Below are 17,410 nucleotides of genomic sequence, written 5' to 3'. Positions count from 1 at the left end.
TCAAATTCTCTCTGCAAATGGAATGGGGTTACCTGTGGCCGCAAGCACAAGAGAGTAACTGCTTTGGACCTTGGAGGATTGCAATTGGGCGGCGTGATATTACCATCTATTGAATTTCGTTTTAAGGGTATAATTTAAAATTTGGATATACTTGTAAAAATTAAATAGTTACTGAAATTTGATGGCTTTTGATAGCTAATAAGCTATGATTTAGTTATGTGATAATTTTGTGACAATAAATAGTCACGATTTAGTTACGAATTTAGTTTGTGATTGTATTAGTCACGAAATTGTCACATATAGAATTCGTGACTAAAATTAGCCACCAAATTATCACGTATATGATTCATGGCTAAAATTAGCCACGAAATTGTCATCTTATCAACTTAGTGGTTGTTACAAAATTAGCCACAAAATTTCATGACTCTATCGTAGCTATACAAATTTTTTTTACTAGTGTTAAAATAAATAAAAATACACTCATCAAGCAATCAATATCTCATAACATTTATGGGTTCATTGGGTTATTTTTATTTCCCAAAAAAAGGAAAATCTTATATTATAATTTGTTTTCATTGCCCAAAAATCTATACTCTTTTATTTGGTTTAATAAAACGAATCAAACTCTAGATTTAGGTTGGATGGAAACTCCATACTTTTCCTGTTTTATGAGAACCTTTGGCTACAATATAATACCCAAAAGTTTGTTCTTCAGTCGGTTTGAGGAACAAAATATTGGAAATAATTAACGATCCAAACAGACGTCAAAAGATACATTAATTACTCTTTAGAATTTTACACTTTTTACAAACTGTTTAGTCGGTAGTGTGATATAACACGAAACTTGTCGTCAATTGGCCGTATTTTTAAAGATTAGTCTAATGGTTTTGCTTTTGAGAAAGTGGACGACTTGACTTGAGAAAACAATTATTTGCATATTTTTGTATTTATTTACTCTATAAGTTTCATTAATACTACTACCACCACCATTTGCATATTTTTGTTCCTCCCTTGTACTTACTTCCCTGCAAATTATGAGATTGATTGTTTTACTAGCTTTTTTCAGTGATCTCATGCTACTTGATGAAGCATATCGTTTTAGGGATGAAATCGATATGATGGCGTTGCTGGAGTTCAAGTATCATGTTTCCGAAGAAAAAAGAGTTGTTTTGTCCTCTTGGAATAACTCAAATTCTCTCTGCAAATGGAATGGGGTTACCTGTGGCCGCAAGCACAAGAGAGTAACTGCTTTGGACCTTGGAGGATTGCAATTGGGCGGCGTGATATCACCATCTATTGGTAACCTTTCATTTCTCATATCACTTAATCTCTCAGATAACTCTTTCAGTGGTATCATCCCTCAAGAAGTTGGAAACTTGTTTAGACTTAAACACTTGGATATGAGCTTTAATTTTTTGGGAGGAGGGATTCAAGTCAGTCTCTCTAACTGCTCTAGACTGCAAGGGCTTGATTTATTTTCAAATCATCTTGGAGAAGGTGTTCCTTCAGAACTAGGGTCATTGACAAAGCTTGTATTTTTATATCTTGGTCGAAACAAGCTGGAAGGGAAGCTCCCTGCATCTCTTGGAAACTTGACATCCCTGAGAAGTCTTACGATTGCACGTAACAACATGAAAGGAGAAATTTCAGAAGATATAGCTAGATTGACTCACATGGTGGAACTTAATTTAGGAGTGAACAATTTCGTAGGTGTTTTTCCTCCCGCAATCTATAATTTTTCCTCACTTGAGTATTTATATATCTCTGGTAACCATTTCTCGGGTTCCTTGAGGACTGATTTTGGTAAGCTGCTACCAAACCTACAAGAGTTAAATATGGGAGGTAATAGTCTCACAGGAGTCATTCCAACAACACTTTCCAATATCTCGACCCTTCAAAAGTTGGGAATCGATGATAACAATCTGATTGGCAGTATTCCTCCGAGCTTTGGGAAATTACGGAATTTGCAACTGCTATTAATTCAAAGTAATTCGTTAGGAAGTTACTCTGTTGGAGATCTTGAATTTATGGTTGCTCTAACTAACTGCACAAAACTAGAGACCTTAGAGATTGGTCACAATAGGCTCGGGGGTGAATTACCTACCGCCACTGCGAATCTCTCCACGAACCTCTACCATCTAGACCTTGGAAAAAATTTCATCTATGGAAGCATTCCTTATGACATTGGGAATCTCATAAGTTTACGAAGCCTTGGATTACAAGAAAATATGTTGACAGGTGCATTTCCAACTTCTCTTAGTAAGCTTTTCAACTTGGAGGGATTAAATCTCATGTCAAATAAATTTTCTGGAGAATTACCATCTTTCCTAGGCAACCTCACTCGGTTAGACATTCTATATTTGCACAACAATAATTTTGAAGGAACTATTCCTCTGAGTCTCAGTAATTGTACTTCTCTGCGGGAGTTATACATTAAGTCTAATAAGTTGGTTGGGACTATACCATGGGAAATTATGCAAATCCAGTCCCTTGTTAATCTAGACTTGTCAGGTAATTTCTTAACCGGCTTTCTACCAATAGATGTTGGAAAACTTGAATATCTTGTTCAACTATCAGTTGGACATAATAAATTATCTGGACAAATCCCACATGCCTTGGGAAATTGTCTCTCGATGGAAATACTTTTGATGCAAGGAAACTATTTTGATGGGGCCATTCCAGATATAAGAAGGTTAAAAGCTGTTAACAGAGTTGATTTCTCGAACAATAATCTCTCTGGGAGTATACCTGCATATCTTGCAAATTTTTCCTCTTTAGAGTATCTCAACTTATCGGTTAACAACTTGGAGGGAAGTGTGCCAACAGAAGGGATATTTCAGAATGTTACAACAGTTTCAGTATTTGTAAACAAAAACCTTTGTGGAGGCATCAAGGAATTAAAACTTAATCCATGCTTTACGGGAGGTCCACTTATGGGATCAAAGCATTCCTCTCACTTAAAGAAGGTTGCGATTGAAGTAAGCATAGGCATGGGTTTGCTTTTGCTGTTTTTCATAGCTTTACTTTCTCTACGTTGGTTTAGAAAAACAAAGAAGAACCAGCAGAGTAATAATCCATCTACTTCCACACTGGATGTCTTTCATGAGCATATAACTTATGGAGAGATCCGAAATGCGACTGATGGATTCTCTTCGAGCAATATGGTTGGGTCAGGAAGTTTTGGTACTGTATATAAAGCCTTGCTCCCTGCAGAGAACAAGATTGTTGCAGTGAAAGTTCTAAACATGCAGAGACGTGGAGCAATGAGAAGCTTTATGTCAGAATGTGAATCCCTCAAGGACATAAAGCATCGTAATCTTGTGAAACTATTGACGGCTTGTTCAAGTATTGATTTCCAAGGAAACGAATTTAGAGCTCTCATTTATGAGTTCATGCCTAATGGAAGCTTGGATAATTGGCTGCACACAGAAGAAGTCGAAGAGATTCATAGGCCTTCAAGAACATTGACATTTCTTGAAAGGCTCAACATTGCCATAGACGTGGCTTCTGTTTTGGACTATCTTCATTTCCATTGTCATGAACCTATAGCTCATTGCGATCTTAAGCCAAGCAATGTCCTTCTAGACGATGATCTTACAGCTCATGTTAGCGACTTTGGTCTATCCCAGCTTCTCCTAAAATTCGACCAAGAGTCCTTCCTCAGCCAACTCAGCTCGACCGACGTCAGAGGAACCGTCGGCTATGTTGCACCGGGTAAAACTGTCACACATGTGATATCTTGTACGTAGAAAACGCATATATTATGTTTTCATATACAATCTTGTTTTTTATGGATTATGGTGCAGAGTATGGAATGGGAGGACAACCATCAACACATGGTGATGTTTATAGCTTTGGGGTTCTCCTTTTGGAAATGTTCACTGGAAAACGACCAACCAGTGAATTCTTTGAAGGAAACTTTACTCTCTACAGTTATACCAAGTTGGCGTTGGCGGAAAGAGTACTGGACATTGCAGACAAATCAATTCTTCACAGCGGTCTAAGAGTCGGTTTTCCTATTGTTGCGTGCTTGACATTGGTTTTGGAGGTGGGACTAAGGTGCTGTGAAGAATCTCCAGCGAACCGGTTGGCAACTAATGAAGCCGCAAAGGAGTTAATATCCATCAGAGAGAGGTTCTTTAAAGCCAGAAGAACAGCTAGACGTTGAACTGTTACTCGTTTTCCTTCACAAACTTTCAAACCTAGCTACCTAAAGGCTTATTCTGAAGCCTCAAAAAAAAATAATCGTTTTCATAATGTGTGGTTTTCCTCTTTATATATGTACCATAGTGCTTGTCTGCTTGCGGAGTGTTTTCAATGAAAGATTGTGTTATTTGCATACAAAAGATGAATGATATGTTGTAAGATATGTTGTAAGAATAGTAACTAATAAAGAGAAGAAGAAGAAGAAAAATCAAATTGTCCTTCTACGGAGAAAAGAAATTTATAAATAATGAAGCAGCATCTCGAAGATTCAAAAGCAACAATATTGTGGGTGTTTAATCTTTTTGCAGGGAATTTAACGTATATCGGTTAAACTGTTAACTGTCCAAAAAATTGCTTTCGCACTTTAAAACGTTTTGGTTCCACATACTGTACCCGCTTATGATTCTAGGCAACCTAGAGATTGTACGGAGCTAAGAGCGTCCACGACCATCATTTTGTAATCTTGATCCTTCAGGATTAACTGTAATACAATCAACGTTACAATGCATGTGTGTAGTAAAGAAGATTCTATATTTTATTGACAAAACAATAACCTTGCCACATAACGAAGAAATATGCGCATAGATAGTTACAAGTTGTAACTTACAACATATCAACATATATTCAAACACAATCATATCAAAAACAGACAAGAATTATACCCCTTTTGATCTATAGATCCTAACTAGTTATTTACTTTGATCGTGTATATCTGTATCCAAAAAAACCACCTAGATCAGTCCCGCAACTCTATCGCCTTTGATGGTAATAAGAGTCTTCAATGCTTTTACCTCGGGAGAAAACCGCGGCAAAGACTCTAAACCGGGACAAAGAACACAGAACAGTTTACTGAGCAGAAAGAGATCATCTTCTTCTTCAAATAAGCCAGCTTTTGTTCTTGGGCCTTTTTGGAACTTTTTGCTGGTTTCCCCGGGAAAAGAGAGAGTTCCTCGAGGGAGAAAGGAAAAAGGAACTTCCTCTGTGTTCGGCTTTAAGAGAGGAGTGGATGATAAATGTTGTTTGGAGGGAGATTACCCGAAAAATGAGAAGCTTTTACGGTGTTTGGAATGGCGAGAGGAATGAGGGAGTGTTTGGTCAGCGGTAGCAGATCTAGGAGTGCTGGAAACCGAGCTATGGACTGTATCATTCTTAGCATCAGAAGCTCGTGGAAGAAGAAACTTACAGCCAAGCTTGACAAGACGAGGCGAGCTCATTGAGCTAGAGGACTTGCTCACTCTCTTCTTCATCTCCTGCTTGATACTCTGAAACTCATCTTCCAGTTCTCCAACCCGTGACCTCATTTTCTGCATATCAACTTTTAAAACCTGGNAAAAAAAATAATCGTTTTCATAATGTGTGGTTTTCCTCTTTATATATGTACCATAGTGCTTGTCTGCTTGCGGAGTGTTTTCAATGAAAGATTGTGTTATTTGCATACAAAAGATGAATGATATGTTGTAAGATATGTTGTAAGAATAGTAACTAATAAAGAGAAGAAGAAGAAGAAAAATCAAATTGTCCTTCTACGGAGAAAAGAAATTTATAAATAATGAAGCAGCATCTCGAAGATTCAAAAGCAACAATATTGTGGGTGTTTAATCTTTTTGCAGGGAATTTAACGTATATCGGTTAAACTGTTAACTGTCCAAAAAATTGCTTTCGCACTTTAAAACGTTTTGGTTCCACATACTGTACCCGCTTATGATTCTAGGCAACCTAGAGATTGTACGGAGCTAAGAGCGTCCACGACCATCATTTTGTAATCTTGATCCTTCAGGATTAACTGTAATACAATCAACGTTACAATGCATGTGTGTAGTAAAGAAGATTCTATATTTTATTGACAAAACAATAACCTTGCCACATAACGAAGAAATATGCGCATAGATAGTTACAAGTTGTAACTTACAACATATCAACATATATTCAAACACAATCATATCAAAAACAGACAAGAATTATACCCCTTTTGATCTATAGATCCTAACTAGTTATTTACTTTGATCGTGTATATCTGTATCCAAAAAAACCACCTAGATCAGTCCCGCAACTCTATCGCCTTTGATGGTAATAAGAGTCTTCAATGCTTTTACCTCGGGAGAAAACCGCGGCAAAGACTCTAAACCGGGACAAAGAACACAGAACAGTTTACTGAGCAGAAAGAGATCATCTTCTTCTTCAAATAAGCCAGCTTTTGTTCTTGGGCCTTTTTGGAACTTTTTGCTGGTTTCCCCGGGAAAAGAGAGAGTTCCTCGAGGGAGAAAGGAAAAAGGAACTTCCTCTGTGTTCGGCTTTAAGAGAGGAGTGGATGATAAATGTTGTTTGGAGGGAGATTACCCGAAAAATGAGAAGCTTTTACGGTGTTTGGAATGGCGAGAGGAATGAGGGAGTGTTTGGTCAGCGGTAGCAGATCTAGGAGTGCTGGAAACCGAGCTATGGACTGTATCATTCTTAGCATCAGAAGCTCGTGGAAGAAGAAACTTACAGCCAAGCTTGACAAGACGAGGCGAGCTCATTGAGCTAGAGGACTTGCTCACTCTCTTCTTCATCTCCTGCTTGATACTCTGAAACTCATCTTCCAGTTCTCCAACCCGTGACCTCATTTTCTGCATATCAACTTTTAAAACCTGGTTTTGCCGCACAATGGTCACCCAACCATCTCGCTGAACTATCTCCTGTCCTGTTCTTCCACCAGGGATCGTCACCGCAGGAGCTGTTTCTGTGTTTGTGACATTTAGACCGCCTGCAAGAGCGGTTCTGAGATGCATTTGTTCGAAGAAGAGAACTTGAAGAACAACTCTGAGCGGTAACCTATCGTTATGGGAAGCATGAGCGCAAGCGTCAATGGAGAGTCTTTGGTAGTCCATGATGTTGCAGAGTTGTTCCTTGTCTCTTTCTGAAAGCCATGGATGCTCCTTAAAATAGATATCAAACGCTCTGTATAGACCATCATACAAGGGTCTTGAAGATTCTGGAAGAGCTGCTGCAAGAGACCGCATCTTATTCGGTTTCAGATTCACATCAGAAGCAACCTCTGCCATGTAGTTATCAACCATCTTCGCCACTTTCCTTAAAGGCACTGAAGTAGGAGACGTCACTGGATCCAAAGATGGAGGAGAGAACTCAGGTAACTGTGAAGATGACAATGACGATACAAAATGGCATATTATTCGTTCAACACAATCTACATTGTACAATGTCTCTGAATCAGAATAGTTAAGAATCAGAAGATTCTCAAGCGTTGCAAGCTCCAACTGCATCCCTATTCTTTTCTCCAACTTCTTTACACTATTCCCATCAACTCCTAAAATGAAAGCAACACGAAGAAGACCTAACAAGAACTTGCAGAATGATCTTCCTCTCTTTTCAGGTAGCAGACTTAGAATGGTTTCAAGCAAAGCAATCTGATCAACAGGAGACATAGAGGATGGAGAAGAAGCTGTTGCCAAACTAAAACTCACAACTCTTCTTCTACTTTTGCTGCTGTCACCACTTGTTCCGCTCTGCCACCGTCCCAAACCCGGTAAGTACTTTCTCGCATAATACATCATAGCACCAGCTAAACTTTCTGCACGTATACCTTTTGTTTCCATAGTCTTGATGAGTCTTTTAAACAAATCTACACTAAGATAAGAAACATCTTCGTACCACCAATCTGAACCTGCGCTTCTCATTCGCGCTCCCGTGTTTATTCCATTCCATAAAATGCTTCCACCTGGACTCTGCAGAGTACCATACATCATCATAGGCCATCCAAACAAACTAGGGTCAGTACAAACCATTGTGGACACAGCGTTCATGATTTTTGGTATTGTCTGAAGCTTTTCTGCAGTCTTCAACACCGGGTTGCAGCTTTGTAAGGCCAAGATACAGTCTTTCCAACTGCGAAGCACGTGTTTGTGCAGAAATGTTTCGACTTGTGAAATCAAGTTATCTTCCCCGTACTCATTTGTCATTTCGAGGTAGTCAGCTGCACAATGTGTGGAGACTATGTTTTTCGAGTTGATATCTACTCGTGTCCCGTAACAGAATCTAGCAACTATCAGGAAATTGTCTGCGCCACCAGGGAACTCTTCAAGCACTGTAGTCCAGAGTGATTCCTTACCAGTGATATTAGAATCTTCATACATCCGTGCTAGCTTTCCACATTTTGAAACCAATGGAAACTGCAAATACAAAGATACATAACTCTTGTAGTTCTTGCAAAACAGTTGCTACTAATACTTATATATAGACAGATTCATATAACATTGATACATATATTTCAATAAACATAACCATACACGTCGTTACATGTTTACATAACCATAACTAGTAGCTAAATCTATGTAACTGTTTCCACAAGTAGACTAATGGGAACAAGTAAGCACCAACTAGTCTTTTTTCAAGGCTACACTGAAGCAGAACATTTAAGTTCCTAACATCATTATACTAAGTACCACCTAGCTAAATCTTGCTTAACGGGTGAACACATACTTACAGTAGAAGACAAAGGCGATACCAAACTCATAAAGAAAGCAAAGCATCAAAGAATAATCAAAACTATATTTACCTTGTGAAGATGGAACTTCACATCATCAACAACAACAGTGATATCACTTGACAGTCCTGTTTTGCAAAACCTGCATATATATAAAACCCAGCTCTCTCTAAGATTTCCAAGTACAAATTCCATCTTATTTTACTAATCTATCCAATCCAATATTTGAGATATGAGCTTCGATCCAAAATTGTTCATTAACAAGCCAAATTGTGTAAAAGTTAGTCCTCTCTCTGAGCATCTTTAAAATGACATGGCAAGTGAAGAATTGTAAGAAAGGTACAAACTTTAAGGTCTCTCAGCTACCGACATCATAAATTTGAACAATTGAATGAAGTTTGAACAGAACCCATGAACTTAAATTGCATAAACAAAGCACACATACATGCAAATAGATAGATAGAGAGGTATGTCCGTACCAGTCGTTCCCTTCTCTGTGAAACTCAGAGACTTTTGCAACAGGTGACATCTCACAAGAGAGAAGTAACCCAAACTCCAACCTAGAAAGATGATCAAAAGTTGAAAATTTCACATCTCACAAGGAAATTTTTTTAAAAAAAAATCCTACCAAACCCAGATAATAATTTAAAAACTTGAATAAGAATTAAAAAAAAAAAAAAGAGAGAGAAAACCACTAAACCACCATTAAAGCTTTCAAACTAAAACCAAATTTAAGACAAAGAAGAAAAAGAAACAATTTTTATTGATCATTTTAAAACCAAAAGTCACATAAGAAGAGAAGACGTCAAGAAAGGGGTCAGTTTCGTGGGCAAATGGTGTGGTGTGGTGTGTGTTGTAGACCTTTACAGCTAAAATCAACCAAAGACAGAAGAAAACACAATTTTAAAAAATATAAATACTTTCTCTTTTTTTTTTCACTAAAATTGAAAACAAACAATTTCTTTTAGTTTTGGTAGGTAATAAGAAAAAAAAAATGAGATTATTTTTGAGTGAATTTAGGGATATTTTAGAGTGAATTTAGGGATAAAGTTTTATAGATCCCAGGAAGAAAAGGGTTTATTTCTTCTTTACGTTATGTAAATGATATTTTGAGATGAAGTTGGAAAATAAAATACGGAGTACTAAAAAGTAATAAATCTGGTTGACAAAAAACCAAAAAAAAAAAGGTAATAAATGTGAAGGAAGAAGCGTGGGAATTGTTGACAAAAAAAAAAAAAAGCGTGGGAATTAAGGAGACAAAGAGACAAAAGTAACTGTATCTATTGTGTCAAAGTGTTTCAGTTAGGTTCGGAGAAATTCAGGTATGATGCTGACGAGTTTTATTAGCTCGGGTATATGAATTGATTTGGTTTGTATCCACGATATTTGTTAATCGGGTTATCAAATTAACCGGGTTAGAGTTAGAACCGTGCCTAGGATTATATGGACCAGAATCAGTGTTAAAAAAACTGCCTTCAAATTAGAAATAAAGGATGTTTTATTAAAAGTTTGTACATCTATACTTTATATAGATAAGTTTGGTGAAATATGTTTTACAGAAAATTTTTAGTNTTTTAAACAAATCTACACTAAGATAAGAAACATCTTCGTACCACCAATCTGAACCTGCGCTTCTCATTCGCGCTCCCGTGTTTATTCCATTCCATAAAATGCTTCCACCTGGACTCTGCAGAGTACCATACATCATCATAGGCCATCCAAACAAACTAGGGTCAGTACAAACCATTGTGGACACAGCGTTCATGATTTTTGGTATTGTCTGAAGCTTTTCTGCAGTCTTCAACACCGGGTTGCAGCTTTGTAAGGCCAAGATACAGTCTTTCCAACTGCGAAGCACGTGTTTGTGCAGAAATGTTTCGACTTGTGAAATCAAGTTATCTTCCCCGTACTCATTTGTCATTTCGAGGTAGTCAGCTGCACAATGTGTGGAGACTATGTTTTTCGAGTTGATATCTACTCGTGTCCCGTAACAGAATCTAGCAACTATCAGGAAATTGTCTGCGCCACCAGGGAACTCTTCAAGCACTGTAGTCCAGAGTGATTCCTTACCAGTGATATTAGAATCTTCATACATCCGTGCTAGCTTTCCACATTTTGAAACCAATGGAAACTGCAAATACAAAGATACATAACTCTTGTAGTTCTTGCAAAACAGTTGCTACTAATACTTATATATAGACAGATTCATATAACATTGATACATATATTTCAATAAACATAACCATACACGTCGTTACATGTTTACATAACCATAACTAGTAGCTAAATCTATGTAACTGTTTCCACAAGTAGACTAATGGGAACAAGTAAGCACCAACTAGTCTTTTTTCAAGGCTACACTGAAGCAGAACATTTAAGTTCCTAACATCATTATACTAAGTACCACCTAGCTAAATCTTGCTTAACGGGTGAACACATACTTACAGTAGAAGACAAAGGCGATACCAAACTCATAAAGAAAGCAAAGCATCAAAGAATAATCAAAACTATATTTACCTTGTGAAGATGGAACTTCACATCATCAACAACAACAGTGATATCACTTGACAGTCCTGTTTTGCAAAACCTGCATATATATAAAACCCAGCTCTCTCTAAGATTTCCAAGTACAAATTCCATCTTATTTTACTAATCTATCCAATCCAATATTTGAGATATGAGCTTCGATCCAAAATTGTTCATTAACAAGCCAAATTGTGTAAAAGTTAGTCCTCTCTCTGAGCATCTTTAAAATGACATGGCAAGTGAAGAATTGTAAGAAAGGTACAAACTTTAAGGTCTCTGAGCTACCGACATCATAAATTTGAACAATTGAATGAAGTTTGAACAGAACCCATGAACTTAAATTGCATAAACAAAGCACACATACATGCAAATAGATAGATAGAGAGGTATGTCCGTACCAGTCGTTCCCTTCTCTGTGAAACTCAGAGACTTTTGCAACAGGTGACATCTCACAAGAGAGAAGTAACCCAAACTCCAACCTAGAAAGATGATCAAAAGTTGAAAATTTCACATCTCACAAGGAAATTTTTTTAAAAAAAAATCCTACCAAACCCAGATAATAATTTAAAAACTTGAATAAGAATTAAAAAAAAAAAAAAGAGAGAGAAAACCACTAAACCACCATTAAAGCTTTCAAACTAAAACCAAATTTAAGACAAAGAAGAAAAAGAAACAATTTTTATTGATCATTTTAAAACCAAAAGTCACATAAGAAGAGAAGACGTCAAGAAAGGGGTCAGTTTCGTGGGCAAATGGTGTGGTGTGGTGTGTGTTGTAGACCTTTACAGCTAAAATCAACCAAAGACAGAAGAAAACACAATTTTAAAAAATATAAATACTTTCTCTTTTTTTTTTCACTAAAATTGAAAACAAACAATTTCTTTTAGTTTTGGTAGGTAATAAGAAAAAAAAAATGAGATTATTTTTGAGTGAATTTAGGGATATTTTAGAGTGAATTTAGGGATAAAGTTTTATAGATCCCAGGAAGAAAAGGGTTTATTTCTTCTTTACGTTATGTAAATGATATTTTGAGATGAAGTTGGAAAATAAAATACGGAGTACTAAAAAGTAATAAATCTGGTTGACAAAAAACCAAAAAAAAAAAGGTAATAAATGTGAAGGAAGAAGCGTGGGAATTGTTGACAAAAAAAAAAAAAAGCGTGGGAATTAAGGAGACAAAGAGACAAAAGTAACTGTATCTATTGTGTCAAAGTGTTTCAGTTAGGTTCGGAGAAATTCAGGTATGATGCTGACGAGTTTTATTAGCTCGGGTATATGAATTGATTTGGTTTGTATCCACGATATTTGTTAATCGGGTTATCAAATTAACCGGGTTAGAGTTAGAACCGTGCCTAGGATTATATGGACCAGAATCAGTGTTAAAAAAACTGCCTTCAAATTAGAAATAAAGGATGTTTTATTAAAAGTTTGTACATCTATACTTTATATAGATAAGTTTGGTGAAATATGTTTTACAGAAAATTTTTAGTCAATTATACCCTTAATTAAAAAATAAAATTACTTAATTGAAGAAATGAAACCCTTTAATTATTTAATTAGTTATTCTAACTAGAACGGAAACCCTTTAATTAGTTATTAACCTTTTAATTGATTTTTTCCTCCAAATCGTAATTTGAGAGAAAAAAAACTACAATTTATTTGATTCAATAATCAAAAGTGGTTTGGTTATGTTTAGCACTTGTGTCACTTGTAATTTGTGTCAACCAGACTTAGTATCATTTGAGTTATCTTTTGTAACTGAAAACAATTAAACGTGAACAAATTTGCTTTTGTGAAACCCATATGGTGTGTATCCAAAGTCCAAGTGAATATTCAATGACTAGACTAATCTAACAAATATCCATCAAAGTTATAATTAACAAAATTTGAAAGAACGTCAAAATTAGTTTCAAATCTTGTTTTTCTTCATCATCAATAAATCTCAACTCCTTGTTGGCATCCACAAGTAATGTAGATTTACATCATAAACAGGTAAGTGAAATTTTTGTGGAAGGTGGAAGAGATGGTAAACAACCGATAGATCATGTAGAATGTCAAATTTTTATGTATTTGTCTGCCTTCTAAATAATTAAGAATACACATTCTAAAATATATTATAACATATCTAAACAATAAATACAGAATCATAACCATAAATTAAGATTATTCAAAAAATATTCACTTTCCTTATTTAATTTATTTTCTTTATATTTCTATGGTGTTCTAAATTTTACAGATTATAAATTCTAAAAAGTCTACGATATATCTTCTACTTCTTTTAGTATACATGGTAAAACGTGGAAAATATATTCTGAATTGATGTAGAATGAAGAAAAATGTAGAATACATATTCTTAATTTTGTAGAAGATACAAAATTCAAGTTCTGAAGTTTTTAGAAAAAAAATTTCGTCTAAACTTCGTAGAACATGTACAAACTGTAGAATGAATAATCTAAATGTTTCAGAACTTGAAAAAGTCGTATAAAGTATTTTCTGAACAATTTAGACCAGAAATCATCAATTTACAAACTGATTTTTGACACCCAAAACATTTTTTTTCAAATTTTTTTTTACACAGTTGTATACTAACATGAGTTTTCTGTTTGTTTTTTGGTTTAAACTCCTAAAAACTTCACTATATCTATTAGTAGGGGTATTTTCGTCACAATTGACAATTTCAAAAAAAAAATGTCTATGGACAAAGGTTTGAAAAAACCTCCTTTATTTCTAATTTTCCCATTTTTTATATATAATAACTAACATAATCAGAACTCAGAAGAAAAAAACAAGCATAGAACCAAAATCTTCATTCTATAACAGAAATTTTCTTCTCTTTTGTACTACAAAATCGTTAACCAAACTCTAAAGGTGATCGAAGAAGTGAGAACAATGAATCTCTTTAGTTACCATAATTTATTTTAATTTTAGTTTCTAACTAAAGTCCTTTTTCTCAGTTTCTCTAGAATCATCGCTAGTAATTTTTTTTACCACATATATTTTTTATTAGGGCCTTTAGTTATTTTCTAAAAAATAGGCCGGAAGGGAATGTTTCTTTTTTTAACACATAGCCACGGCTCTAGTTAGAGTGGTCATATTATCTCTTGTTAATTAAGCAAGTGCATTTTAGTGGTACCAAAAAGATGGTCGTACGTACATTGGAAGGAAATTATTATCTAATTGTAGTCCTGATTGAGAATCCAGAGACTTCCTCTCGATCATCATCCTCGTCTGTTTTGCTCTCGCTCCAAGCATGTTACAAAACCCCATCTAACCTTCAATCTTATTTTTGATCTTAATATAGATTAGAGAGTGAACATTAAGTTTCTCATAAACATTTTGAGCCGCTAATTAACTTGAAGTTTCTCATCCTTTCTTTTCTTTATTTGGGATTCTTTTTCAAAGTATTTTTTAATGAATCCAATATTAATGACATTTGATTTTTATTGTTTTTCTTTTTAAAGGCAAAATTTCAATTATAATTGTAATTATAATTATTGTGATAAACTCATGTGCTCGGATGCATAAGGTCGCGTAGACTGTGTATTTTGCCGAAAAGATTTGGGGATTTTCTCTTGTTTTTCTTGTTCTTATATTTGGTTTTCTCTAACTAGAGACATTCTTGGCACTCGATACAGCACTAGTTGGAGCCTAATCGCTTTTCTTTTATCGTTGAACATATAGAAAAAAAACAAAAATTCGTAAAATAATTCATTTATTAGATTTTTACTGATCTTATTAACTATTCTTTTTTTTTTCTGAACAACCGATCTTATTAACTATTTATTCTTGGTAGAGATTAACTAATTATTCCTTGTAGAGATTTTGCTAATAGTGTTACACCTAAAACCCCAAAATCTTTTGTCTTAATGTAAATCTTTCTCTTTCAATTCAAAAAACTCGACTCTCTTTATTGGATTCATTTTACAAACAGACTGTATATGAAATATAAAATCACATTCACACAACAAAATTATTACCCAAATTTAGCTACATATCTCAGTCTTAATAATATCTTTTTACTATATATACAAAAAAAAAAAAAAAAAATCTAAGGAATCTACCACATTCCTAATCCAAACTTGTGTCTTCTACCACATTCATTTACTCCTTTTGGGCAATACCAAAACTCAATGTACACGTTTCATTTAAAACTTGTCTATTATTCAACATACTTCACAAATGGACAAGTTTTAGCTAATGGACAAGTTAATATACATCTTGTCCACGAGTCCAATTTTGTCCTTCCTCTCATGTACTCTACGAGTTATGTAAATCAAGAAACATATATAATTTACAGAGTTCTTAACATTTTAAATAAATTTAATTTAGTTTCTTTACAAAATCTATTTTATGATGGTCCATCATTAATCCACCCACCTCTATCAAAATCCTTCAACGTCACATCATTTAGCATTATATTTTTATTTTTATTTTCTCTTTCCACCATTCCACACATCAAGTTTGACTTGTGTCATAAAATAACAAAATTCTCGTTCATAAATCTGAGGGTATTTTTTTCTTTTTAAGTATCATTTATGGTAGAATGGAAAATGTGTTTTGTCATGTTGTAGAATAGAAAAGTTTAAAACAAAATTTGTAGAATCAACTAAATTCCCAAAAAAAATTCGTCAAATGATTTAAGATTTCTAAATAGGTTCCAACCTTTTGTATAAATTCAAAAAAAAAAAACAAAAATTACTTATATATCCATGCACATTTATAAATAAATTATGGATCAAAGATGTTAATCATAAATTCATATTTACTGATGATTTAACATCTTAAAAAATCTTGGAAAAGTATCACAAACTGTATAATAGTTAAAAATATAATTTAAGATTAAAAAAACATTGAAAAACAACATGGTATTTAATTAGGTATTTCAACTAAACATTCATAAAAAAAGAATTCATTTCTAAACTAAGAAAGTTCACATATTAATCATTTTTTCAAAGATAAATCTAAAATAATAAAATATATATTTAGCCAATACGTACAGATTTTAAATTTTATTGAATAAATTATATATCTTCTATTTCTAAATAACAAGTTCAAAGTAGTGTAATGGTTTTGTAGATATATATATATATATATATATATATATATTGATATGATTGTGTTGTAGTTTAATAATTGATGAAATATCTTTTAACGAGTGTGTTGTGTACTTAAAAGATAATACAACTATTATAGTTGTGATTGTGTTGTAGTTTTTTTCAGCTGCGAGTGGTCTATAGTCTCCAATCGATATTAGTGTTTATGTTATCACATTGTTACTATGTTTTAACCCGCGGTACACAGCGGAACTATATTTTTAAAAGTAAAATAAAAATGTAATTTTTAATAGATTAATTATATATATGACTAATGTTTTGTAAATTTTAAATATATATCCCCTTATATCTATATACTAAATAGGTTTATGGGTTTAAAAATTTAGGTTTACCGGTTTAAATTATTAAATTCAGAATATAACATGTGGTATACGTGGTACTATTTGTTTATTTTACATAATCGTAATTTAATAAACTTAATAAGATATACCTAATATTTAAACGTCGATGGTGTTAACAAAATAATGAACTAATGATTTACTAACAGTTAATAAAATAATTTTTAATTTATATTAATACCCAAACCCATCCCGCTAAATATCTAAACACCATTTTTCTTCTTCGCTTAAGTACAACATGCACTTTTTTCAAAATCCAAATAACGAAAATGCAAAAAAATATAGTACTAAAAATCTTGCTAATCAAGTATACTTTATCTTCAAAATATCTTAATTTTAGAATTGTTTACGTATGATTCAGAAATAAGTTATTCAATATGATAACTCTTTTTTTTTCCTTTTTTTTTTGCAGATAAAATGGACAAATATGTATTGGCGTAAAGATTAATTTGGGATTTGCACATATATTTTTCTTGTAGCATTAAATATTTTAATGAATTAAGGAGATATTTTAGGAAATATTTAAGAATTTTACAAAACAAATATTTAATGAGATATTGTAATTAGTCGTTGATTGATTAAGAAAATATTTTAGGAATTTTTTTCTGCATAAAATCTTGGTTTTAAATATTTTATAAATTAAAATTAAAAATATTTAATGTGAATTGCATGCCTGTAAATAAGTGTGGACTTCATGATTTATTTCATAAATGTCTCAAAAATGTATATATAGATATAACCTACTC

At 33.7% G+C, this 17,410-nt stretch overlaps 2 protein-coding genes across 3 annotated transcripts; one reads left to right on the top strand and one right to left on the bottom strand.

The window, feature by feature from the left end:
• On the top strand, positions 981-4,430 carry LOC104790737 (probable LRR receptor-like serine/threonine-protein kinase At3g47570). The gene is made up of 2 exons (XM_019246705.1): positions 981-3,714; positions 3,807-4,430. Exons 1-2 carry the CDS (start codon positions 1,035-1,037, stop codon positions 4,166-4,168), a joined length of 3,042 nt encoding a protein of 1,013 aa, XP_019102250.1. The 5' UTR covers positions 981-1,034; the 3' UTR covers positions 4,169-4,430.
• On the bottom strand, positions 4,721-9,609 carry LOC104790738 (BTB/POZ domain-containing protein At3g44820-like). 2 transcript variants are annotated; one of them, XM_010516512.2, is made up of 4 exons: positions 9,166-9,607; positions 8,759-8,828; positions 6,834-8,372; positions 4,721-5,531 (listed from the first exon to the last, which is right to left on the bottom strand). In XM_010516512.2, the coding sequence occupies exons 1-4, from the start codon at positions 9,213-9,215 to the stop codon at positions 5,238-5,240; spliced, it is 1,953 nt and encodes a 650-aa protein (XP_010514814.1). In that variant the 5' UTR covers positions 9,216-9,607; the 3' UTR covers positions 4,721-5,237. The 2 variants fall into 2 exon arrangements, with proteins under 2 accessions (XP_010514814.1, XP_010514813.1); XM_010516511.2 differs by lacking the exon at positions 4,721-5,531 and having other exon boundaries at positions 6,021-8,372; positions 9,166-9,609.

Source organism: Camelina sativa, chromosome 6 (assembly GCF_000633955.1).
Source record: "Camelina sativa cultivar DH55 chromosome 6, Cs, whole genome shotgun sequence".
In the NCBI taxonomy this organism is placed as follows: Eukaryota; Viridiplantae; Streptophyta; class Magnoliopsida; order Brassicales; family Brassicaceae; genus Camelina; species Camelina sativa.
Note: the sequence above shows the minus strand (reverse complement) of the source record. Positions and strands in the feature narration are given on the sequence as shown.

Bases quoted from the DNA above. Each gene is read 5' to 3' on its own strand.
- LOC104790738 (XM_010516511.2), bottom strand. From the start codon at position 9,215: ATGTCACCTGTTGCAAAAGTCTCTGAGTTTCACAGAGAAGGGAACGAC. The intron at 8,829-9,165 runs GTACGGACATAC...ATATATATGCAG, and splicing joins CACAGAGAAGGGAACGACTG to GTTTTGCAAAACAGGACTGT. The intron at 8,373-8,758 runs GTAAATATAGTT...TTGTATTTGCAG, and splicing joins TGAAGTTCCATCTTCACAAG to TTTCCATTGGTTTCAAAATG.
- LOC104790737 (XM_019246705.1), top strand. From the start codon at position 1,035: ATGAGATTGATTGTTTTACTAGCTTTTTTCAGTGATCTCATGCTACTT. The intron at 3,715-3,806 runs GTAAAACTGTCA...ATTATGGTGCAG, and splicing joins CGTCGGCTATGTTGCACCGG to AGTATGGAATGGGAGGACAA.